General features: G+C 40.3%; 1 protein-coding gene across 1 annotated transcript in view; it reads right to left on the bottom strand.

Moving 5' to 3' along the window:
- The window catches only part of PLEKHG1 (pleckstrin homology and RhoGEF domain containing G1), a 122,737-nt gene that overhangs the window by 15,744 nt on the left and 79,213 nt on the right, over positions 1–27,780 (bottom strand). The window contains exons 4-8 of the mRNA XM_026044410.1: positions 17,029–17,129; positions 12,597–12,666; positions 3,918–3,964; positions 3,317–3,467; positions 2,180–2,311 (exon numbers count right to left, since the gene is read on the bottom strand). Coding sequence (XP_025900195.1) covers positions 2,180–2,311; positions 3,317–3,467; positions 3,918–3,964; positions 12,597–12,666; positions 17,029–17,129 — 501 coding nt within the window. The remainder of the gene's footprint in view (positions 1–2,179; positions 2,312–3,316; positions 3,468–3,917; positions 3,965–12,596; positions 12,667–17,028; positions 17,130–27,780) is intronic.

Raw genomic sequence — 27,780 nt, 5'->3', positions numbered from 1 at the left:
AACAATACAGAGTCACCACATAAAGGTCAGCAATGGCACATGGTACAAAGTCACCCTACAAAGGTACTGAGGCTGCTAGGTACGGTACAAACACTGCAGGTAGGTGTCTCCAGGACCAGCACTAAGCCCAGACTAACATACCCTCCTACCATGTTGTGGTTACTTCCGTGTAGACCCAGCAAAGGACACTGAGCTCCTCAGGCCTGTGTGCACAGAAGCAGCACAAGTCCATTGCCCTTCACTTTCAGTGACAAAGAACTGTCTCCAAGTCGGCCATCTCTCATTTCTGCCTGTTCCTCTCTCCCATGCTTGTTCCTCGGGAAGCCTTCTTATTATTTCCCTCCCTCTCCCAAAGTTGTGCAATCATCAACTAGATTAACTGTAATCGTATCGCCATGTCTTGTAGACCCATCATAGGTGCCAGCTCTGGGAGGTACTCGGAAGAGATGATCTGACCATTTGATGAACCCAAAATTTATTTGCACTGCTAATTTTAGTCTCTCTCTCCCTGCCTACCCACCCCCGCTTAAACAAAAAACACCACACACAGATACCACAGATCCTTTTTCACCTTACCTATCACTTAAAAAAAATGCTGCAGAAACATGAAGCAACTTTACAAATCTATTACTTTGTTATGACTATTTTTCTTCCTTCAGTTACTTGTTTTTTCTGTCCATGGCACAGACATATGATTTACATATGATGCAGCAAAAGCTCTAAGCAGATTGAACCTTGAATCCAGCATTCTTCAAAAATGTCCATCTGACATTTACCTGGGAGCACTGGCAAAGCAGGGCCAAATTCCCATGTCCTAAACTGGTTTCTCTAGGATGCGACTAACAGCACATTCACACCGACAAGTTTTTGTAGTTATTTGAAGCGTAAAGTGCACACTGGAAAAAAAATGCATGCAACAGCATACTTGGGGCTATACACAAGACAGCTATAAAAAGAATAAACGTAAGCACTGGAAAAATTAGTATTTGATTAGATCTCTCCAGTAAGTTGTAAATAAGTAAACGCACAGTACAATGATTGATTTCACCAATTTGAGCAAGACTGAGCATGAAGTGCTGCCACAATTCTTGCAGAATTACAGACAAATGGCAGCATGATAGCACACAGAAGACCTAGCCCTATGACTGCAGAAACAGGTTTTACAGTTAAAAGGAATAACCATGAACATAAATATTTTCCACAACTCCACATAGTTGCCAGCTGTGAAATAACTGAATTCTGTAATTTACTGAGGAAACATCTTTGACCCTATTTATTGCTAAATATTTCTGGTTATGATTATGATTTATAGCACACTGAAATGGCATTGGTATCCACGTCCAGCAATATGTGGCAAAGCTTACAGTGTTGCTGGCAAGACTTTACAAATGTGACCCTGTTCCCCTACATACAAACAAAAGAACCAGGGCCAAAGCACACCATTTACATTAAAAAGAAATAAAGGAACAAACATGGCAGATTCTGAAATGTGCAAGCCTGCCACTTGCTCCTTTTTCACATACTAAAAATATAATTTTTCCTTAAAGCAACAGAAAGACTGTTGATGTAATGTGAAGTTTGAAAGAGATTGATGGTCTGCAATATTTCCACAAAATTGTTTGTTCTTGATGACAAAGGTTACTCAGAATAGCTTTTGCTTTTTCCTCAAAAGTTCCTTCATTTGAAGTGAAGTTAGCCTGTCTCTAAATAGCTTCTTTTTAGGTTTATATTTTTCATAAAGTAACTGATATCGAGTCTTCAGCAGCCAAAGAGGTAGGTAGTTGAACAGGCAGAAGCACAAGAAATGTCTCAAAACAAAATTAATCAGTGCAAGAGGGAGAAATAGAAAACCACAGGATTTCAACAAAGATATGCCCTAGGGTTATACAGCAGTGATGCACAATTGAGGGAAAGGAGGAAAGGAAAGTTATCTTATGCTCCTTATTGCTGAAAAAAATAAATGCTTTACAGGATGCTGCTTGTAGGGTAGAGATTTCTAACTTTCCTTCAGCAGCTACGACCGTGCTTTCTAAGATCAAACAGCCAGAGGCATGCTCAACAGCCTCAATTGTGACTGACAAAAGATAAAAAGAAAAGATAAACTAAAAAATGTTGATGGCATAACTATTGACAGAAGTAGCTCAAAGAAACACCAGTAAAAATCTCTGTGGGAACCTACCTGAAGCCTGATAGCATGTTCATGTTTCCTCTTCATGTCATTTATATGCCATGCCACTCTCTGCATTGTATCTATGGCATCTAGCACCACATCATAGCCATCAGTGTCCTTGTCAAGGTGATTTTCTATTTCCTAAGACAGGAAAAAAAAATTTAATTACTTCCAAAGAAATTTTCCAATCAGATATACTGGTGTACCTTTATCCTTGTGATGCTGCCTTTGCATCAAAATCACACAAATGTGTCACTCCTACCTTTTTTTACTATTGCAGTTTGTTATCAATTTGGTTAACACAACATGACTGGCAAAGTAAAGCCTTTTTTGTCATCTCAGATGTTCCTCTGAGACACCACTCATCAAGAAGCCGATATGAGCCCAAATGCAAGAAAGAGCAAGGCACACTTAAAGAAAGAGACCATTTAATGGCTTTCTGAAAGCATAGAGTTACGAATTATGATATACACAGTTACAAAATACTGCTGAAATTACACTGGGCATTACGATAGAATTGGAGAGAAAAAAAAGCCACAGACATTTTAAATAAAGATCAGTGTCTTTACACTTCACTAGAACATGACTCTGTAATAGGAAACACGTGGAAAATGTTAACAATAAAGCAGGAATTTCCAAAACTGTTGCTTAACTCAATTCACTGGCTATGGAAAGAGTTCCCACTTCCTCAATCATTCCTTTCCACAAGAATCTTACCAATCAGGGGTGTTTATATATATTTATTTCTTCTTTCAGTCACCCCCAGCATTGCACTATGTGGAAAAATACCTTTTTCATTGAAACAATGAATTTTTGTTCAAAATTGTTTATTCATTATAATCTCCCAAACTACTTTAGAATTACAGACCTGCTTTTTTGAAGCCTAATTATGTGGACATTTTAGAATTATTTGGACAGACTGATTTACTGCATCTAAAACAATTGCCATATATCCCCCACAAAGAATGCATGCCTATGTTATGAAGCGACAAAGATGCAAAGAGCATCCATATGTAAAAACTGAATATTCACAAAAGACTGTCTAAAGGAAATACAAAATTGTCCCAACTGCCAAGTCTTGTAACAGAGGCAGGGAAATAGGACTGCTTCAGCCTTTAATGGGAGGTATTTCTAATGGATGCTTACGTGCAAAAGTAGGTGGTACTTGAGGATTCGCTGGACAGGTTTTAAGAGATAGGAGCCCAGGGGCAAAGAGTGTTGGAGAGCTTCTTGCCGTTCTCTAAAGAATTTGGCCAATGTCTTGTTCCTCATGCACTCTGTTAACACAGCTACAGACCTGAAAAATATCAAACATAGATCTGTAGGACACATTTTCTCCACGGGTCTGTAGATAAAGTCAAGAATTGTTTCTTTCTTCCCTTGTAAAAGGGCAGCAGGTTCCTAATCCTGCCCGCTGCCCTCCTCTCTTTCTTTTTTATTTTTATTTCTATTTTTAGAAGTTTTCTCTTGTGCTTTCAATTATATTTTCCTTTGACTTGCAACCATCCTCTCGTACTCCTGGATAGCACTGCAGAATAGGACCATTGTGGCAATGAGTGACAAGGACAATCAAACTAAGCCTTCAGATGAGCATCTTCCTTTCTTTTGCTTTTCATTGTAAGTTGAGGATAAAAAAGGAAACACCCTGTCCCTCCTCCCAGTTTGTAAGGGAGGAGGAGATATTTTCTGAATGGAGTCATTACACTCACATGTGGGCATATGGAGAAAGGGAATCCAGAATTCCTACCTGGGGTAGTTGGTGCAGTATTGTGTATATATGTGGAAATCTTCACTCTGTATAGGGAGAAGAAGGTTTTAAGATTTAGATTTTGTCAAAACAATACAAAAATTTCAGGATCAAACATTTTTCACTTGGCAATGGTACAAAATTCAGTTGTACTGCTGTTGCTATTATTTCGACTATCCCCTAACCACTACCCTATTAATGTATCAGGAGTATCTCTTATCACTTCATTTTCCATCTCCTGACATTGTACCTGAGCTCACATCTCTCTACCTACCCAGGTAAACAGTCTCTGAAACAGCTACCACACTTCAAGTTCCTGTCCCCTTGAAGAGAGTCAACCAAAGGTTTGTTTTTGTTTTGTTTGTTTATTTTTTTCCTATAAGCTTTCACATAAAAAGAAACACACTGGACAGTTTCATATATTTCTATTATTTTAAATCCCATCCTTCTTTTCTTCCCTGTATTTATTCTCCTTCTTTTGCTGATTTTCTGATATACCATAAAACAACTATAGTGTTCTGCTGAGTATCTTCAATTCTCACTCAACTCCTTCCACCTCACTTAGGTCTAGCTCAACTTTTAAAATTTCTGATTTACAAGGCCCTCCTTAAAAGCTTTTCTAAGAGGAGAATTTCCAGTGAAAATGGTACAGCACATTTAAACCCAGAGACTGTAGTCACTACCAGTAGTTATTTCTCTTCAGTCACTTTTTGTGGATCCCTTAGGAGCTGCATGACAGGCAGAAACTCACTAAATGAGATGGCCTTCTTTGAAGATAAGGTAACTTATTCCCTTGACATATTTATGCAATAAACAGCAAGAAATTTAGCTTAAAAATCAGATATGAATCTTCGTGAAAAACGCAGCAAAATCCCATAACTGAACACAGTGACTACACTTGACATAAGAAAAACCTATCTAATATAATCCAGCATTATTGCTTTTTCCTTATTTTACATAAGAAGATTTAATATGAAAGATAAAGTTCAAAACAATGTCAGGATAGTATCTTCTGCATTGCCTGATCAATGAAACCTCCACAACATAAACCAACTTATCAAATTTCATTTTTTGATTCTGGAGAACTTTAAGGATATATCCTCAAAACAAACAAACAAAAAACACATCTTGCGTTGCCCACACCTGCAGATGAGGAGAAGTTTTGCAGGATATGTCCACCATATGATTTGTGAATTGCTGCGAGTACTTTCACATTTCAGTACAGTCTAGGTGTGAACATTAGAAGCCACAAAAGTGATTTTTCAGTGGAAGCAAAAAGCTACTGCTAAAAATAGTTCGTAACCAGATGCACATGGGTTGTCATACTTGTCTGTCATAACTGAATTGCCCACTTAATGATGATGAGCTTCCCAGAGTCAGCACCTGAGCTTAGTTTTCCTTCTTCCTCGGCCTAAGCCTCATTCTTAAACATGACCGCTTTATTCTATGTAAAACCCTGGAAATATCCCTCTGTGTTTTAAGTTCCCATCTGTCTAACAGCTTCTACCCCAAGTGACAGACAATTTCTGCAGCTTGTTGGTGTCAAGATTACTTCTGGACTGTGAAACGTTTCCAAAATCTATTACTTTTTTCTTTCCTGATCCCTAGACTGGTAGGAAACAATTCTCTGGTAACAAACACACCCACTTTCCACTCCAAGCATTTTCAAAACAGATTCTGGTGTACTGCCACAACAACCATGCTCCACAGAGTTTTTTTCTTCTCAGCAGCAGCTCATGAACAGAGAGACCCAATATCTGTCTTCCTAGACAGTGACAACAGTGGCACTCCATGCTCTGAAGAGCAGCAATATCACAGGGGAAAGGCCTGGCCCAGCCTAGGGTCTAGGATGAGTGGATTTGGGGCTGTTCATCAGAGGGAGTAAGCTCAGCCAGTACTCCTCCATGTTTCCACCAGCAGTCTGCTCTTCTCTTCTTTTTGAACTTTTCTTGCAAATCACATTGCACCATTCATTTTCCCAATGAGCAGGGAGTTTTAAAGATGACATCTAAATTCAGTGATGTTCAACATAAGCATGAGGTACTGCAGATCATTTCAGTACCTCTTAAAGGATTTTAGCATCTACTATTCTAATATATAAATAAATAGGAAACAACCTTTCTCTAGGGAACTGCAATCCCCATTTGCTCACTAGTGGGCCGTAACTTCTATCATTTGAGACTGCTCCTGCTTTAGGAACCAAGCAGTTAAATTTAGTCCTGATATAACTACAGTTAAACAATTATGCTTAGCCTTTCATGCTTGGGCTAATTTTGCTGTTATGGCTAGTTTTTACGGTGGTTTACATACGCCCTGGGTCCCCACCCAAAGACAATGAGCTTGTGTCATAACCTATTAATGTTCACGCTTGGGACTTAGAGCTACAGCTAAACCATCTCAGCTCAAACTAAGAATTAACAAACCTCAGGCTGCTGCAGACATTACACCGTGTAATTTTCTAAAGCAATCATTACCAAAGCACCTAGCACTCATAATAAATTAGGGTGCTAACAAGAAAACGTTATGATGACATTGAGTGCGATGGGAAAAAAGTGACTTATTTTATATATGCACATAAAAATATAAGCTTTTGTTTATGGGATTTTTGGTGTAAATTATTATGTATTCCCATGACTGCAATCACAGACTAATGTCATTTATAGAATTATTTAATAAGCAAAGCTCAGAATTGGAAAACATTTTGTGACCATTTTTGTGTATATGTATGAATAAAAATGTATATCTGTATAGAGATACACACACTCTCTCTCTCTCTCTCTCTCTCTCTCTCTCTTCACTTACATTTTTTTTTTCCATCTCAAATATACTGCTGTAGCTATTCTGCTTTTCAAAATGAAAAAAAATATATATATTTGTTGGGAAGTTTTACCAACTGAAAGTACTACTAACAAAACATAGGACTAAACATTTTAGGTTTTCAGAAATAATTAAGCCTGCATTCCCCACAAAATCGACAGCAAGCCTAAAATTCCCAGAAGCTTTTTCAGAGCCTCTTTCACTTTTTCTTTCTTTTCTGGTCCAAAGTTAAAACCATTTTACAATGAGATTTTTGGCTTTAAATGAGTTTCAGTCTAGCCATTAACCAGAGCAAATTTTTGTTCTCCACACCACCACATTCCTCATGTCCTCAGCCAACAAGAAGTTTTCAAACAACATTGTTTTCAGTAGAGACGAGACTCAAAAACCTCAGACTGCGCTTAGCTACGTACTCGCTTCATCCCACCACACAACTCAACAGAAACATGAAACTACGAGAGGGCATTTAATTTTACAGAACTATGTAAGCACTGCTCCGGTTGAAAGTTAATTGCATATATTTTGCCTTCAGAACGAGTTTGTTGGGACTCTTTCAAACTCATGAAATTGGTAGGGATCAGCACCACACATCCTCTCCAGGCCCCAGCAGGATTAACGTGAATGCAAGGGCAGAGCATAGGGAGGATGGCCGATGCATCTGTAAATTTGCATTTCATGATTTAAAAGAATCCTGATCTCTTAGAAACACTGAACATTTACTATCGGTTGAAGGCAAACAACATTCGGTATATTTTGCGTCAATTTTTAAACACAGCTCAATTTAGCAATTGTTCTCCAAGACAACCCTTGTCGAAAAGATTGTGACTTGGTAATAGATGAATCCATTCTACTGATCTAAAATAGAATTTATATTTATTTATTATTCAATTTTATAAATTACCCTCTCAAAACTACTTGATGCTCACACTAAGGCTCAGTGACCAAGCCACGCTGCTCAGGATGGTCATTCTCTCTCAGATCGCACAGTTACCAGGCACCTCTGCACGTTCCAAGAAGGGACTTTCTGTTCTTATGCTCAGCTGATCACATCTACTTTCCAGACGACTCCACAGAGAGCACTGTATTACGGAGAGCCCTGGGGCACAAGCTCTGCAGGCTAAATGCTGGGAACTGTTTTCAGAAGCAGCAACAGAGAAGCCAAGACAGAGATGGATCTCTTGCATTGCTGTCAATACTTTCACACAGTAAGAGAAACCCCAGCTACGCTCAGCAGTGTTTCTTTGGATAGTTTTATCCTTACTCAGCCCCCAAGGTCACTGTGGTCATTTCAACTCTCTTCCAACCAGGTTTAAAATGATCACTGCTGGAGACTGAAATCACTCCAAATGGGTCCAAAGCTGTAATGGCAGAGGGTGCAAAAACTGCCACCAATGCCAAGACTTCATCTGCATCAACTGCGAGTCACCCTTGTGGGTGCAAAGCCAAGCACAAAAATACACCAGCTATACTACAACAGCTATACTTAACTTGTCCTCTATTTTTGAATCAATTCCCTTTGCATCTCTTACATAGGATGTGAAATGCCAAACACATGGCTGCACCCCCGATCTTCCCTCAACTCTTGGTGCATTGTGCATTTTTATAGCCATAAAAGGCATTTTAAAAGGAAATGGAGATAAAAGCTGAGTCACAGCATAAGCTGAAGCCAACTGCCCGGATCTCCTTTTCATTAGGAAGATGCTAGATTAGAAGTAATTTTCTCTTCCCCTATGTTTAAGCTGTCGGTTTGTGTTTCAGAAAACATATGTTCTGAATTTTTAGGGTGCAGAGTGAGAAGAGCAACTGCCAAAACTAAGCTTTCCTCTACAACTCCTGCTTAAATGTAAGGAATACTGAACTCAAACTTCTAATTAACGCTGGCATCATTACAATGAAAATGAAAGGCTTTGAGTTGGCACAAAAACATGTAAACAAACTTTTATGTGAATAATTAAACTATAGTTGAGCTTGCGCTGGAACCCTTTTTATCGACCTCTGATTACAGTTACCAGCAAAATACCTCCACAACATTTAATGTATTACATTAATAGAGTTTTTATATGCAGAGGTAGAACCACATGTGGTAGAAACTAAACTAGTAACCCCCTACCCTCAGTGGCAGGTCATTTCAGTGCAGCATCCGTCCCACACTGTTTAACCACATATCCATTCATGCTACCTGCATATTGGGGCAGATACTTAAAGGCAGCAATCCCTAGTGTGACACAAACAAAATATTCTGTACCAAGTGTCTATTTGCCTGTAGGCTCCTGAACTGGAAGATCTAGAAGCAATGGGATTTAATACAATGTTATATATTGTTATTACATATTTATTCAGTGCCATAACTTTGCATGATTATTTTATCTGTTACAGCGTTTTATGTTACTGGCTGGTTCACATCAAAGACATTGCTAAAGCCAACAAGTAAGAGCTGCCATTTTAGGAGATATTTGCTTTGGTCATTCAGCACAATAAATGTTAATATAAAGATTTAAACCCACGATTATGAGTCTTTGCTCAAAATGCACTAATGTGATTTGATAATCCTTGGCATATTGCATTTCCCTTACAAGTACAAGCGGCAAGTCTGCCTTCATTACTCAGATGCTTATGTTACACATAAGAAATATGACACATGATTGTGTCAGGGGAGTATAAACTGCTATACATCAAATTTTATTTAGCAAAGATGAACAATGAATTAAGCTTCAACAACACAGTTGGTCAAATATAGACCAATGCCAGACCCAACAAGTTGAAACTCACTAAAACCATGAGATGTAAGAGATGTTTTCATGAACATCAAACATTTCCCAAAACAGTTCCAATAAGCTTCAGGGTTACTTTAAACATAAATATTCTGTGTTATACATGCAAACAAGCTTTGTGACATTCACATGAATAATACTAAAAAAAACACACTTGAAACAGACTTGAGTGGAACTACTGTAATCAACTAATGCTCTGAGTTATGATATTTCAGTACTATATTATCCCTGTGCTTAAGTTACAGTGACGATCTAGCATACTCAAGCAACCAAACAGTAGATGGCCAAAGTCTAATAAAGATTTAAAGATCAAAATTGCCTTTTTTGGTAATATATATTTCCCACTACTCAATGCTCGGAAGATACAAGCAACCAAGAATGGACAAGTAAAGTGTTAAGCCAGCCAGCAGTTACTGTAATGACCTCTTCACAGCCAAAAAACAGAACAGCAAAGTATTTTGGTATTGCTCGATTTTGCTTAAGTGTTTGCATTTATCTGGATGAAGTTAGAAAACCACTTCTTAGGACTGTGATCTCCATCAATTTGTGAGCCACCAAGCAGTTGCCTGCCAATAATACAAATGCTAAAAGTATTTGACTAGGGAACAAAAAGCACAAGCAATGATAATGCAGACGGATTTTAGAATTAATGGCAGGAAATTTACCAGGAGACTCTTTCCAAATGACCAATATGAATGAAGAAGCAACTTCTTACTGGACTTGCAGTCATTACATGAACTCCCTCCGCTTCTAACTTCAGCTAGGTGCAGTCCCAGTAGCTAAAAACATGTAATATGACATAAAGTCTGAAAGACCTAACAGCTCCAAAATGTGCTGTTTTGCACCCGCATGTATCCTGAAGGCCTTGCAGTAAGGGCTTCAGCACAGGAACAACTTACATAGCAAGGTACCACAAAGGCCAAACCTCTCTCTAAATAGAGGCTCAAGGACACCAGAGAACCCTTACCTGAAAAACCATCATATCATAGGGTAATTTTATGTTGATGGGACCTCTGAAGGTCCTCTAGTCTAACCTCTTGCTCAGAACAGGGTCAGTGAGATCAGATGGAGAGACTTGCCCACTAGAGTTTCACGCATCTTCAAGGATCAAGCCTTTACAAACCCTGTGGAAACCTATTCCAGTATTTGACCACACTCATGGTTAAAAATAAAATATATACTTGTATACATACCCATTTATATGTGTAATTAAATCTAATTGGAATTCCTCTTGCTGTAGCTCACGTCATCTGTCTCTTACGCTATCATTCTGCTCCTTCAGGAAAAGTCTGATTCCTCTATACCTTCCTATTAGGTAATTGCAGACAGTAATAGAGCTAAGGAAAAGTTCTTTTCTTCAGGCTCAAATATTTCTTTTTACCACCTTTTTTCAATCATGTACTTTATTTTTCCAGTCCCCTGACCTGCTGGCTCACTCTGGTAGATCAGTGTCTACTTCCTACTGAGAAGCCCCAAGTTTGTCACACTATTCCAGATGTAGTCTCTCGAGTGCTGAATAGAGGGAATGAGTTCTTCCCCTCAGTTTGCTGAGCGCATCTGTGCTAATGCAGCCCAAGGTACTGCTGACCTCACTGCAAGGGCACCCTGCTGGCTTAAGTTCAACTTTTGGTCCACCAGGACCCTTAAGCCCTTTTCTACAAAAACGGCTGGCCCTAGCCTATAGATGGGGGTTATTCCATGGCAGAAGCAGCTTCCTTTATCACGTACTCTCTCCTCCAAGTTAAAATAGGCTATTTGGAGTGATAACAACACACCACAAGCCCTACTGCAACACGATAAAAATACTTTGACTTTTGTAGTAGCAGTGCCAACACTAATATCTCTCAACGCTTACAAAAGATCAGTTGCTAGATAAATACCAGCTTGCTCAAACTGAGCTCAAGCAAGTAATCCAGTAAAACTGCAGCACTAAGCTGGTATCATCACTTTTCTTTCCAATGAAATCCTGTGTCACAACAATGCTGAACAAAACAGAGTGCTTCAATTAATCTTAAATCTTTTGTGTTAGAAACAACTACCAGACCAATTCTTTTATGGGGGCTTGGTGTTGGCAGCACTGAGTTCAGGACAAAACCTAGAACATTACACAGGTTACTTACTAAAAACAAAGGCATCTACAGTCAGATTATCTAAATGCAAGCGATTACATCTCTTTTCCTCTCTTCCTTCCTCAGAAACTGCATTATTTCCTGACAAAATTGCCCTTTACAGATTTAATGCAAGCATGTGTCCTATGGCAAAATCTGCAGAGAGTTGGAGGCATCTGTAGAGATGTAAGACATCTGTAGAGATGTAAGACATCTGTAAGATCACCCAATATCTTGTTGTCCTAACATGTGGTGGCCATTCCCCTTAACCTTTCTGACCATCTCTATGAGTTTCCCCACAATGAAAGACACTACATTTGGTTTCATGCACACTTTGCTCTGTCAGTAGTTCTGAATTAGGCAATAGAACAAATAGGATAAAATAAAGAAACAACAACAAAAAAAAAAGCCCATAGCACTTCAGAGGCATTGAAATCTGAATCCTCAGGTCGGACTTCAGGTCATCTCCATTTAAAAGGGAATTAAACATCTGGTTAGTGGAATTAGCAAATGCATCTCAGAAAACAATATGGTCACAAATCTGTTAAAGCTACTGCCTTTCCTAAAAATCCATCTATACAGTACACCTCGTTAACCAAAAAAACTAGTATCAGGGAAAGCATTCTCTAAGTGACCTATATTAAAATATGGGGTTGGGAGAGAAAACAGAATCAGTGGATTTCTACAACAAAAGTCCTAAAAAAAGACTCCTAGATTAATAATTCCACCACTTAAGACCTATTTCTTGAAGCAATGTAACACCTTTATCCTAATTTTTCTCTACTATTTACTAAATATCTCTACTATTTACTAACAGAAATCCCTTCCCTTTCCATAATTTGCTAGCTTTTCTCAGTTTAAATCACGCAAGCCAGCAAAATAACATCCTCAAACGTTAATAAATGTTAATGTGAATAAATGTTATTCTCCTGTGCAATTCTGCAACAGCTACTATGCTGCAGACCTGTGCACTAGTCACTTACCTTGGAAACAAAGCAGTCTGCTATAGCCACAGGGTCATTCTCACAGTTTTCCAAATCTTGTAGAAGTTCACTAATAAACAAAGAACAAGAAAAGTCCATTATGACCTGGCTTAGAATAGATGCACCTGGATATTCGGGGCTGACACAGCTCTACCCTTCATTGAAGTGATACAGTAAGTCCTATAGAAGGAACTAGGACCCCTTTGAGGCCCCAGGGTCCCATCCTCTCTCCAGTAAACTGGCTTCCATAAACAGTCCTCATGGCATTTTCAGCTAAGGTCAAACTAGATTGAGTCACACATTCTGCTATTTCCTCCCATGTAAAACACAACTCCATTTCAGCCCTATTCAGTGCTGCGGCCAGTGCTGCTTCTCCTCACAGGTCAGATATTCAGATTCAGACATGCACAGTCACGTACCATCTTCATGTGCACCAGACAGATCATTTCCCCTATATGGTAAAGCTCTTATCTGCATATGCAGATAAATTCCAGTTCTAACAATACAGTATGTGATTAAAATACTTAACTGGGCATCTTTCTACTAAGAATTCAAGCTATGTTAAATTATCTTTAGAAATACCTCACTTGATTCTAACAAATTCTGCCTGCATAGTAGCTGCAGCCCTGGAATACCTACCTATCCACTCCTTCAACACACTAGCAAAATCTGATGACCCCTACAGTCCCTGTCCCGTTGACACGGGACTGTTATTTTCCAGTTTTTGTTTGGAGGGAGATGAGAACGTTAAGGAAAAGGTACTCATATAGTCAAAAATTCAAGTCATGACAACCACCATGGAATGCCAGCCTCCTAGGAAAAGTCAAGTTCCTTCTTTCAGATCAACAGTTGTTCTTTGATACTCACACTGATGTAGCTGCACAGCTGTTTAGTTTGCACATCAGCTAGCACAATCAAGTAAATATATATATATATATACACACACACACACACACACACAAACCATATTGAACTACATGCCCTGTCCTGTAATGGCATTGGATGTTCTAGCAGCTTTACTTGACCAAGACAGATGAGGAGCTGGTCTGAAAACCACAAATGAGAAACAGGGATGTATTACACACAGAAGAAGAATGGTAATAAGCTCACGAAGGAAAACTTGTGTACCTTAGGTGGTTCTTTTCACTAGAGGAAAATGGTTAGTCTGGAAAAGTTTTCTGGAAGCTATAAATTCTACATGCATAAAAATAAAATCCTCTCAGTAGGGTTTTATATTTTTGACATGCCAAGCAGGAAATGAATTCATTACAAGAGGAGCAAAGCAATAAAAGAACATGTTCACTGTTGTATGAAGCTCAGTTCTTAGAGGCAAATTCAAAGCAAGAAAGATAATTCAAGCAGGAAAGGAAAACCTCAAAAGGTCTCTCCTTGGTTCTAACATTCTTTAGTGTCTTACCAAAAAAAGCATTTAGAAAAATAAGGGAAATTGATTTTTCTGCCAAATGTTCTCTATAGAATCTTTCTTAGATCAGATAATTTTTTTTTTTAGTGCTATTTCTCCCCCCGCCATTTCACAGATGGTTCCCCAAGTTAATTTTGCATAAAATTTCCTAAGTCAGTATCATCTAGGGAACTACCCCTTTCCCTTTTAAGCAGAGGCAACTTTCCAGCTTAAGTAGTAAAATGGAAAAGTTTCATGACTTGTTCTTTGCTTCTCTGATTACTGGAGGAAAGAAAAGCAGAAATAAATGATCACAGTTAAACAGATCTAACTCAGATTCACTAGTCATTAAGCCAATATGGATAGTAATAATATCATTTACACGCCCAATTTTCTCCCTTCACCAATATGGATGAAAATATGATTCTTGCTTAATGCCACTTATTCATGAAGTGTCTTTAAATCAGTCAAAGAAAGAATTTGCTGCAATGCTGAGCATAAGGCTCAATTTTAATGATTCCCTGTTTTCTGCATATGAGTTTTGGAAGACCAAATGCACTCAACAGGCCCAGAAGATTCCAGCTGTGCTGTCGCCAGACATTCTGCTAATGGTTTAGAATACATAGGATCCATTAGTGTTTTTTTCCTACTGGTCTCTATTAATACCATGCTATTTTCTCCTTGTAGGATACAATAATGCTGCATTTAAAGATCTTGTATATTCTTGCAGATGAGTTCATCATGCAATAAATAGTTTGTGTCTTCAGCACCGTAACATAGGAGTACTGAGCTTTTAACAGTTTTCTTAACTGCACTGCAGTATCTTCTGTCTTATCTGGCTGATAAAAATGAGATTGGTAAGAGTACCCTGCCACTGCATAACAATAAACACATCAGTCATGCCCTGGAATCCTGAGAAGCTTAAATAAATCCCTATAATATCAAACTGGCATGTGAAAGAACAAGTCTATTATTTTAGGCTTCAGCTAAGTAACTGGCATGAGGGAGTAAAAACATTAGAGAAAGGAGAAGCTCTTTTCACCTAAATATCCAGAGGTTTTCCACTGTTAACCAATAAGTAACACAGCTCTCAGCATCCATGATGCACTTGCATTAGTTGCTTGTGCAAAGAGGGAGCATGAGGGAGGAGAATTCAATGCTCTCACAGCTGAGCAACTCAGACTGAAGCATGCCACAAATAGCAAAGCCCCGTCTCAGAGTTAAGCAGTTGGAGTTACCATGGGCTGGAAAAACCTGCATTTGCACAACCATAATCAACAGTAACTGTTGACAAATACAGCAAATGTAACCACAATTGACATGAGCTGATTTGGGAATAGAATGGTAAAAAGAAGTTGGGCAATTTTTCATTCAACACATTCATTATCCTTTCAAGTTAAATTAATAAAAGTCTCACTGCAATGTCTGAGAATATTTTGATCTTGAAGAGAAAACACTATTCTCTTCAACCAATAGGTGAGGACTTTCAAAGTGACTCTGTGCAGATTAATATCATGCTGTTAAATACAAGAGATGGAGAAGAATGAGATAAACACATTTATTTCTCTGACATTACTACTGAAACAAGGCCATTTTACTTATCACAAATCATCACCACACTATTTTAAAACAAGACATGAAAAGTTTTTCTCCTCCTTAATCTGAATTGAAGAAAATGAAAGACAACAGCGGGTACATAAGACAAATAATTTTGGTAAGATAGAAAGAATGGAGAGAGTCAGGAAGTCAACAACATCACTCGTCCTCAACATAGGACAAAAATAATGGATGACCAAGTATCGTGCATCTAAGCAGAAACACTACAGTAATAGCATGACTGAAAACCTTCACTCTCTTGTGGTCTAGGAGGCACATTTGAAGTACAAATAGGCACAGAACAAGCATAATCTGGTCATCATGATTGATTATTTCAATCATATCAAAATATTACATATTTTTAAAATGAGTATTTGCAAAATCAATCTGAAAACTTCAGATTTCCACACAGAAAAGGAAAACAGAAACAGATATTACAGATATTTAGTCTCATCATTACTTGTCAGAAAAATCCTATTAAGATTAGCACTGATAGGTTCCTTGAAGGTTATTCCTGACAATGAGTCAAAATGAGTCATTTTTTAGAACCAAAGTGCTCAATAAATGAAAAAGTATCTGAGCATAGAGATTTAGTAAATTGTTTTAAGGAGTCCCTAGCAGTTTAAAATACTGTAAGAGCCACAGGTGAACAGTGCATATCTGCACACAGAAGCAACCAGCGCAGCAGGAATGAAATGATGCCTATTTAGGAAGGCAAAAATTTAAGTCAGTGGTCTTACATTAGCCCCAGTTAGAACACAGAATAGCTTAGGCTTAATTTTCTGCAAGTAATCATCACAAAACAGGAAACAAAGCATATTAAGACCACACGTAATTCATATTGATCAACAGTTAAGCAAATTGAGGAATAAAAACTGCCTGAGGTTCAAAACTAAATCTGTTAAAAAAAAAACCAAAAAACATTTTCCTATCTATATTCTTATGAGGAAAGATGAGGTAAGAGCTGGGCCTCTTTAGCCTGGAGAAGACTGAGAGGATCTGATCAATATATGTAAGTACCTGAGGGTAAAGTGTAGGGAAGAAGGGGCCAAACTCTTCTCAGTGGTGGCCAGTGACAGGACAAGGGGCAACGAGTACAAACAGAAACCCAGGCAGTTCCATCTCCATGTTAGGAAGAACTTCTTCACTGTGAGGGTGCCAAAGCCCTGGCACAGGCTGCCCAGGGAGGCTGTGGAGTCTCCTTCTCTGGAGATCTTCCAAACCCACCTGGATGCCGCCCTGTGCCCCGTGCTCTGCGTGTCCCTGCTGGAGCAGGGGGTTGGACTAGATGATCTCTAGAGGTCCCTTCCAACCTTGACCATCCTGTGACATTCCTTGACTGTATTACAGTGACATAAGCACATTGCTCAGTTTGCCCCCTCCCTATTACCACAGGTTACCGATCTGTTTTCATTTAGTCAAATATTCATTTACCTGTTGAAATGGTAGATGTCCCGTATATTTCCAAACAGGGCTGATCGCTCTTCTGGCCCCAGGGAGAGCTTGGAGTGGTCACTGATGCAATCAAGATAATCCTGCAAGAGGAATGACAAGGATGGCTTAGACATTCCCTTCCTTTTCTAAATTGGTAAATGGAGCTATCTTTAATTGTGCAAGATGAGCTCCTTCCTAGCAGTTTCACATTGTTGTTATTACAGTAAACCCTTCAGTAGCCCCTCTGTGAACAGACATGCCTTTATGAAGGTAACAGTACTTATTTGTTCTCTGAAACCAAGCAAAATAACAAAAGACTGAATGCTAAGTTATAGTCCTTAAATCGAACAGTGAACATTTCTCTTGCTATTGATACACAAATGTATTCAAGTTTCATTCACAACGACAGCTTAATTGATCATCTAACTCACTCAAAGACAAAAAATAGAAAAATAAAAGATGAAGAATGTAATTTAGAGGAGTCTTAGAAACAGAAAACCTGTATAATCAAGAGCACAATGCACACTAGTAACAGAGGTTCACTGCAATAGGTTTTTTAAAGACCTCTTTGGAAAAGTTTCTAGAACACAGGCAATCTCACTGCATGTATATTATTGTACACTTTTAGCACAAATACAGTTATATTGCAAGTTACATGGGCATACATTCTTGCAAAGGTTCACCCTCACTTTTAAAAGTATGATATCACTCACATCCACTGCACTTAACTGAATAGCACTGGGTCTGTGTTGTTCTTACAGAAGAACTTTCCTAGATCTTCCCCCATTTTCATATGGACTCGACTCCGTAACGTGCCCCAGAATACCAGTATTCTGCTGCTGCTACAGTATTAAAATTTCTCAGAGCCAGGGCAAACAAATCCACTTGGCTACTTAACAAATCACAACTCATAAGCCAGGAAACCCAATGGGCTGCCACAATCATGAAGAAATTCTGCTGGAGGAAAGACAATAAAGTGAAAACAGCTGAAACAATGCAAAATAAAAATAAATAAAATCCCTTAGCCCAAGGTTAGACAATGTGGTGTGGCAACCTACCAAAAGCAACACAACATCCCACAACACTACAAGGAAGGAACCCTGAAAAATGTCAAGTAGACCATGGAAGTTTTTACAATTGGAATGCATTCCAAAGTCATAAAGAAAAAAATATTACAGAATATTACAGAATGTGTGCATTGGACAAGATTTATTCAGTGTAAATCCAGTGAGAGAGAGTAGGTTTGGATCAGCTATGAATCTGACCTCTGGATTTTGGATGTCCTCATGAAGAGGGTTATGAATTGCAGTGCTTGAGTGTCTACACTCAAATACTTCTTTCCAATTGAAATGGTATCAGCACAGATACAGGGGTGATGAAGAACACACTTCCCCCAAGCCCCAGTCATAATCCTCAGTAATCACCATTCACTCTTTCATTAAGTTTAAAAGACAAATTGGAGGTAATTAATACCTTTAATTACATGCATCCCTCATCATAAAACAGTATTTCCCCCCCGCCTTTAAGCACAATAATTAGGGAAAAACATAAAACAATGACCCTACTTAAAGTCTGCCTTAGTGTCCGCAAAAAGGACATCCATACTTCACTTTCCCTCTTGGTATCCAGTTGCCTTGTAGTCCAAGTCTGCTGTTGAACTACATTTGTGCAGTTAGTCACTGAAACTGCATCGCCACTTGTGAGTGGCATTTTAGTCACAGAATCACAGAATGCCCAAGGTTGGAAGGGACCTCAGAGGTCATCGAGTCCAACCCCCCTGCTCACGCAGGGTCACCTAGAGCACGTGGCACAGGGCTGCATCCAAGCGGGTTTTAAAGATCTCCAGGGAAGGAGACTCCACAATCTCCCTGGGCAGCCTGTGCCAGGGCTCTGTCACCCTCACTGTCACAAAGTGTTTCCTTAAGTTGCTGTGGAACTTCCGATGCTTCAGTTTGAAGCCATTTCCTCTAGTCCTATCGCTGGCCACCACTGAAAAGAGGCCGCCCCCTCCTCCTCACTGCCTCCCTTGAGGTATTTATACACGCTGATCAGGTCCCCCCTCAGCCTCCTCTTCTCCAGGCTGAACAGGCCCAGCTCCCTCAGCCTTTGCTCACAGGGCAGATGTTCCAGAATAGTCCTAATAGTCAGTCAGTCCTAATAGCCAGAACAGTCATATTCAGAAGCTACACAGGACTAGAAGGTTTAAGTCATCAGGGGACAGAACTGCAATGTGCAATGCTCTGGGGCAAACGCAAGATAGATCCAGAGCTACTCCGGGGCACTTCTAATCTCTGCTCCTTTCCCTCCCCCCCCCCTTTCTTTTTTCCCTCTTCTTTTTCCCCCCAGAATGTAAAAAATAAAACAAACCACAAGCAACAAGAAGAGAAAACCCACAAGAACAAACCTTTCCTGCCACTAGCACAAACCTCCCCACAAAAACAAGGAACAGGAAAGCTCCAGCGTATTCCAGCACTTGTGGTGCTACAGGAGAATACACAACAACATCCCAGGACAATATAACAGGAGAAGGAAAAAGGGTCGCAGAGGAATGGGGACCTCACAAAAAGCAACTCCATTCAGCGCACCCCTCATGTAAGGATGAGCTACTTTCAAACTCATCCATCTCAGCATAGTGGGAACCCAGATTTCCTCGGAATAAGAGTAACTCACAATCGATCTTTTTTCCCCATTATTTTTGCAGATGCTGTTGTAAGTAAAACTTTTTTTTTTTTTTTTTTTGGTCTTCTCATCCCAGTTTTACTCCACCTACACTCTCTGAGCATTTTACCAAATCTTAGTAAGAAATAAGGAACGAAGCACTCATTCTTAGGAGCACTAATGCTCCTGCCAAGAAAAAGCCTGCAGGTGCTCTGGCACTTTTCCAGCATTCCAGTAGCATATGCCAGTATCAGGTTATACCTCCCACCCACAACTTCTTTTCTATTTTACTAAAAGTTTCTTCAGGCTCTCTTGTCCACCTTTTTTACTTGCATAGAGTAAAAGGAAATGCTTATTTGTTGAAGAGCTTTAGAATTACAAGGTGCCCAGCACCATCTATCACCTCACAGTTAGGTGATCCCTCAAGTTGTGGGGACTGCTTTCATGTTCTAATCTTTTATTCTCGCTAATTATTTGAGGTTTGTGCAACAGCCCAACAGCTACTGACATGTTTATGCTGCTGTTAAGCGTGTGAGCTGATACCTGAGCTAGATCCAAACTGTTGGAGGTGGTGGGGCCGGTGGCAGCAACAAAGAGCTCCCGATACCACCACTTCTGTGGGAGCGGTGGACATTGGCCAGTGCTGGCTAAGTGGTCTGACAAAGTGCAGCCCACACCACTCGCACTGCCAGAGACCCCTCTGGCTATATTGCTTTATGGAATAGATGTATGGCCATAAAGGCTTCATGAACTCATCCAGGAAGCAGATGCACTATTGGCATATAACCCTCTGCAAGGACAACAAAAGCAGATCAAAGCTACTCAGTCATTTTTTTTTTTCTCTAATTAGGTCTTAGAAAATGATACTTTACCCCCACGTTAGTCACCGTGACCTACTGCTGCGTATCAACAGCTGTTATCATCCGAGGCCATAATGAAAGGTTTGGGGTGACGCGATAACAGGCCAGGCTGCACCATCATGAGATATATCAGAATATCAGGAGAGAGGACCGGGCTCATTCGCTTGATTTCTTTCTTGTCAGCAGCTACGGCCCCTCTGTCGGCACCGAATGATTTGTTTATAACCTTTGTTAGTGTTTTATTGCCTCTCAGCAGTTACTTAGCCCATTTCAGAGAAGAAAAAACCCCAACAAATGCCAGTCTGCGTAGATTGCTCTACAGAGCAAGGTTTGCTCTACACTGGCATTGCACAATTGCTCCATCCTATTTCCTGAAACTCCGCAACAAGTAGAAGACTCTTTGCCCAGGCTGTTCTGCCTGCCTCGCAGGGCTGGACGTTCCCACCATTTATCTTTCAGCCATAACATCTATCCAGAGCCACGGCTGTTGGAAGCATCATGCCCGACTGCTATCTCCTCCTCCAGAATCAAACGGGAGACCTCTAAGGGAACAAAAGTGGTGATGACACCAACTTCAGGTAGAAGATAAAAACATAATTATATGAATTAGGAATAAAAGAAAACTGATAAGGACAAAAATCAGCAAGAACAGCTTCACATACCAGTTAAATTCATTTTTCCACGATCAAATTTTCAAAACTAAATACAGATTTTTATCTAGCCATTTTAATCATGCAACTATCATTCATCATCATTTTCATGACATTTTCACCTAACCACTCAAGTCTTCCTTGAAAAATGGACAACATTTAGCTTTAAAAACAGATTACAGAGTCAGGCATATGGGCTAAAAGCTATATTGTTTTGGAAGACAACGATAATTTTTTATTCTGTCCCGCAGGAAAAATACATGGCGGAGAAAGTCTTAGTATTACATTTACAGAAAGAGACTGTGAATATATGGACAGCACCAAAGACAGGCAAAACTGTAGAGAGAGCAGTGTCACTGCATGCGCACACACACCTGGAGGAAGGAACCCAAAACACTCAAATATTTGAGTAACTACTGGGGGCAGGGAGGTCTGGGCTGGAGATTTCCATCCACAAAGCCAACTGTATTTCAAACCCTACACAAAGGTTGAAGAAATAAGCACAGCTGCTGTCAACACCTCTGGGCAACACATATTCTGACTCAGAAACTGAGAATCTCTCCATGAAAACTCTGTCTCTGACCAAAAACTTTTAAATTTATATACTTATCAAACCGTCTGATTTCTAGTGCTGTAGCACGAGGAGGGAAATATAACATTAAATCAAGCAGGACCCAAATCCAGGTAGTGCAACCTCACTCAGCTCCTAGTTTCTGGTACTTTCTGCACACATGCAGAAGGTAGTCCTTTCTCCTAGAATCACTGGACCAAACTCCAGAGCCAGAATAGCCACCTCTTGAGCCCAACTCCACTCTACCCAGTACAAATGCAAACCTGGAGCAAATCAGATGCTTGTGCACAACAGGAACTGCTGAAGCATTCAGTGGCCAGCACTGCCTGAACACTATTCTCCCACTTTACTGACAGGCAGAATGAAAAAAGAAAACTCAGACTATTTTGTCTATAGACTGCTAGCTGGAACCACACTGAGCAAAATAAACATCAGGCTTACAATCAAACAGGAAGCTAGCATGTAATTGTACAAGATGATAATTTCTGTAACATGTTCCTCATTGCTAATTCTGATGGTTACACAGATAGTTATTATCTGCACATGACAAGCTCCACTTTTTTAACCCACTTTTTTTCCTCATGTCTTTTCCTGCTCTTCCTTTTACAGCAATATATTTCAAATGTCTCACATGGCAAAAAAAACAAACAAAAGAAATAGCATGCCCTCCACAACAGGGGAGCAGGACACTGAATTCTGGTCAGAGTAACTCAGTGTTGCTAATGAGACTACTGCAAGCGCAGCTGCAACCTGCAAAGTGCAGCTGTAAGCAACACACACACACACACCTTCTTGCTCTAGTTCCTTGGGCTACATCAGCTGCAGACTTAAATATTTTACGTCAAATTCCTCAGCATCCCACAGCGGAGCCTTTCATCAGCCTTTCTCCATAAAACACAATTACCTCTATTGTCATCACCTTCTCTGATGGAAGACAAGTTGACTAGCAGTGCAGGTTTCTTAGCCTCTGCAGGGTTTGTTTAAGTGTCTCAAAGTCTTTCATGCAGCCCAAACCAACACGCTGTTCTGTCTTTTCTGCCTTCATCATCCACGCGGTGCTCCTTTGCTCTTCATAAGGAGGCCATAGTCTTCACTTATCTATCGGCAGCCTCCTGTTGGCGGCAGCCACCTCTATCTTCCAAGAGCAACTACGCTCACTCGATTGCTCCTAAAGCCCCTTCCCACCCACCAGCTCCCTGTTTTTGGTCCTCCTCGCGCAGCCTGACAAGGTCCCACCTGGGGATGCAGAACTCGATACCTGCCAAGATAATTAGTGCCCTTAACCCCCCACTTCTAAAGCTCCCCTGCACGGGCGGCAGCAGCAGCTGCATTTCAGTATCTTACCTGCACTGACTCAACAGGAGCTTTTCAAACGCTCTTTCCCTCAGCAGTGGGAACCTGCAGGTCGCAGCCTCATCAGCCTTACCCTGTCCTCCCACATGCACAGATCTACAGCATACACTTGCCAGAGCGCCAATTCTTTATAAAATTAAACTGTTTTATAGGAATAACAGCTCTTTTCTCATGGCACATTGCATTGTTCTTGAATATTTTCTTCCTTCATTTGCTAATACACCAGGAAATGATTATACAAACCATTTTTTTAAAAACAGATATTATTGCTCTTATATACATACTTTTATAAAATACTGTTTATATATTTTTAAACAAGTAATGCTTAAGAAACACAATTAAGCAACACCTGACTTTTTAACCTTATGCAATCACATTGTCATACTGTGAGCTAACACAACTATTTATTTTACCTATCTGAATAGCTTAAACAGTAAGTTCAATCTCATTGCCATTAAAAAGCTGAGCTATATTTTACTTCTGCTGCAGATATGCACGTTCAAGATGCTAATAAATCAAACCTTGAAAGAAGTGCTTCCACTACCTATCTCTTCATGTAAAAGCATTTGAAAAATAAAGAATAAAATACTTTAGTCAATCAATGATTATTTTCAAAATAAACAAATTTGCTGTATGAGATTGAAGGAACATGTCTTTCCACCTTCTGTTCTCAGGGGAAGGTCACATCTTTTTTGCTTTGCCTTTTTTCCAAGATCTCTGAAGGGACAAAACCCTCAGGCGACCCCAAGCAACAGCAGCTCTGGAGCCACCTCACAGCCCCGGCACCAGCAGCCACCCAAAGCGAGGGTCTTTCCATGGACATCACAGCCCATGGAGCCGCAGGCAAAGCCATGCGGCCTCTTCTTGCTTCAGCACTGGAGCAAGGAGTAGGATCGGGGAGGGCTCCGTGCACTTCTCACTCCTTCTCCTCCACTTCACTTCATCCTGTACCTCTTGCCTAGGACTGCTACCTGCCCCTGCACTTCTGTTTACAATTACCTTCCCCAGAATTAGCCAATTTACACATATCATCAGCTCAGAGCCCACAGACTGTTGTCTGGCATCAGCAGCATCACGACCCAGTAAGCTGATACTCCAATGACTGCATGTAGAAAGGGCAAAGACTGATGGGGAGAGCACCTGTGAGAACACGATATGAAGGAGGACTAAAAATAAAGAAGCATATTTAAGGTTTTTTCCACTGTTTAACATTGCTGAGTAAGGTGATCATGACAGACTTCCCCATACGTTTTCCACAGTTAAGGGCCTGCAATTTTCTAGTTCAACAAAGCATAATATAAATGCAACCTTCAGTGGAAGAAAATCTTTTTGGTTTGTAAAACCAAAACTACCGCCATGTAGATTTTTGGTTGGTTGGTTGTTTTTTCTCCAAATAAGTGACAGATTTTCTACAACCCACATAATTCACCCATTTTGCAGATGCTAATATACTGCCCCATTTAGATTATAGAAGAGATACTGAGGACTGCAAGCAGCAACCTCTGGTAGGTTCCCCTCCGCCGCCACCCTTAGCTTTACACACATGCATGGGAAGCCGGAGGGGGTGTGCATGTCAGCCAAAATTAGCAGTGAGCCATTCCTGAGCACTAGCACTATGCCTCCATCCCAAACACATTCCTCCTTGGCTTTAAACCATCTTTGAGCAGCTGCGCCCGTGCAGCCCTTGCGCACGTGCACGGCAGCGGGGCACATCCACGCCGACAGCAACGCGCACGGGAGCGTGTCGCGGGACCTCAGGCTTTGGGAGCAGAGCTGGTCCCAAAAATGGGAAAATTTGGCCAGTGTGAAGCCTCTTGCACACTCCCCTGGCTGCTGCCTTCAGGTCATCTGCAGGGACCTTGGGACAGTAGCGGCCACCACGCAGAGTTGGAGGGAGAGCAATGCTGCTTTCTGCAGCCGTGAGCTCCCTCTCGGGGCTTGCCATGTCTGTGTCGGAGCCTCCAGGGCAGATGCCACAGGCACCTTGCAGGGGCACGTCTGCACCACCAGCCCGCAGCTCCTTTCCGGAGCAGGCTGCAGGAGGCTCGGGCTGGCTTAGAAGGAATGCTCCTTTTATTAAGCTCCCCAGCGGATCAAAAAGTCTGACAGCAGCCAATTCAGTGCTGAATTGCCAGCCTGCTTGGCTGAACAGCTTTTATGGACTTTGCAGAATTCACTAATTTTCACTTGAAAGAAAGGCAACCAAGGTTTAATAATGCCCGCTTGGTCACCTGCTATCACCACCTCTGGGAATTTCCTGCCAAAATCTCCCATGCTGAAAAGACATCCTGGAAGACAGACTACCGATTAAATCCAGTTGTTCTTTGACAGAGAGATGCACAATGGCAAGTTCCCAAAATTCTCCATCCTCTATAAAGATGATACAGGCAAATCCGGGAACAGCAGCTCACACACGGCTCCACTTCCACGCTTCAACACACCAACTTGATGAATAGGCAGTCCACGGATTAAAAGGCCATGGCTACCATCAGACACAGGTATAGGAATTTTGCCCCAAATTCGGCACTCAGCATCATTACTGAAGATGACATGTTAAGAGATAAAGTCCAAAGGCAGGATGGAGCCTTTACGGGGCAATGCGCTGTCAGTAGCTTAGTGATGTTTCATGTAGGAACTACGTGCCACCACAGTCTGACTTTGTAAAGATTACAGAAAATACAGAAAAAATAAGCCACAATAATGATTTTAATTGCCATCCTCCTTAAACAGCAATTAGGATGTCAAATAGCGTGTTGTCCCAGACCTACAAAGTACTCTACAGTTTTCTGAATCTAGGGCACCAATTGCCTATGGGTAGGAATCACAACCACCATCTAATAACTTCAACATTAAAAAAGTACATACACTTGAAAGTGTGCCACACTGATAAGTTCTACAAAACTCAAAGTTCTTCGGGGCACATACAGCATGGGGATCTCAGCTGGCCTGGTTATAAATTTTTATATCATAGTCAATAAAGCAGAGGGAACTCAGTCTTTTAAGTGTGGGTCATTCAGGAAACAAACCTGAGTCTCGTGCTGCAAACCTTTGCCCTGTCAAATAAGGTTCCCCAACTCACAAAACAGTAAAAGATAACACTTTTCAAGGATGTCTTATTACACTTAAATGTAAGTTGCCCACATTTTTTTTTTTTATTTTTTAAACAGAAGGGAAACTGAAACAATCTCTTTTCCAAAGAATAAAAATGAAAACCCTGCATAATGGAGAAAATCTGCACGCATCCTAAACACATATATATTTTATTCTAACCATATAATCCCAGGAATTTATTAATGATTTGAATATTAATATATGAACAACAATAAAATGGAATTTTCTAGCAGCGGTATTTTCCAAAAGAAATATGGGAGGTTTTATATTTGTTAAATGATCTTCTCATGAAATAAATAAATAAATAAATAAATAATAAAAAGCTACCTTCATGCCTTAATCCCCAGGAGTGGAGAGTGAGGAAGAAAGGGAGCCACTACCAGTGTTTTTTAACGTCTCAAGTATAAAGGATGTGGATCACTGAAAGAACAGTGTTCACTAAAAATAATATTTAATAATAATGACCTAACAAATTTAAAAGCAATTTTCATGGAGAAGAAAGGAAATGAGTATTACATGTACACAGAATTCCTAAAAATACAGACTGGTGGAAAAGTCTCAGGAGTCTAAGCAATCACTTCCAAGGTCTGAAATTTCTTTACAAAAGTCCCACTCATTCCGCAACGGTGCATAACATTGTTAAATTCTTGTAAATATTTATTGAAAGCTTTTGAGGCCTAAGCCTGCACTTCCTTTCCCTCATCCTTCTGCTCCCGTGCCACCTCCTCCTCCCCATTTGCTAGCTGCCTTCCAGAAACTTCCTTTCCTCCAATGACACCACTGCACTTCAGCTGCCAGGGAGCAAATCAAAGCCACAGAGTAGAGGGTAACGTATCTATCTTTTGTTACTGCCTAAATTACAGAGGAGCAGTATATACATCCCGCTATAGGGTAACGCAGCCTCACGCCTGAACCATCCCAGTGCAGTCACAGGAGCAAAGTTCCCCATCGGAATCCCCTCGAGAGCCCCAAGTGCTGCGCCCCGTATTTAACCATTCTTTCTACCTTGCCTTCCCCCTTCAAAAAGAAAAGAATAAAGCTCTCCGGAACCAAAGATCAACTTTTGCTCTTTTAGCTACACTCATTTACATTTGGAAAGCATTTAGCAGGCTCCAAACAGGGACCACGATTGAGCGATTCATGCAACACCTTAAGAAAAGCGAGTACAATGGCTGTTACAGTCAAGTCTTTTCTACAGTTCTGTACATAGTTCTATAGTTTCTATAGGAATTCTGTAGTTCACTGGAACAGCAGCAGCTACCCCTGACACTTCTTTCACCCAAGCTTTAAAAAAAATAAAAAATTAACTGTGCGTTTTATGGACACCGCTTTTATAACAGCAGTATAACTCACTCTTCCATGCAGTCCAAACACAGCACTTGTTTTAAGGTCAGCTCCAAGTTCTCGTTATATATTTGTGTTGCCATAGCGAATGCAGCCCCAGTCATTTACTGAAGCTCTGCAATCACACGACAAAGAGACAGGACTTGTCCCAACAAGTTTCTATGGGCTAAGTATAAAATAAGATAGAGTAACTGGGCAAGTACCA

The sequence above is a fragment of the Nothoprocta perdicaria genome, unplaced genomic scaffold (genome assembly GCF_003342845.1).
Source record: "Nothoprocta perdicaria isolate Ctin4 unplaced genomic scaffold, notPer1 scaffold_36, whole genome shotgun sequence".
NCBI classification, from domain to species: Eukaryota; Metazoa; Chordata; class Aves; order Tinamiformes; family Tinamidae; genus Nothoprocta; species Nothoprocta perdicaria.
The sequence above is the reverse complement of the archived record's forward strand: the minus strand, read 5'-3'. Positions and strand labels throughout refer to the sequence as shown.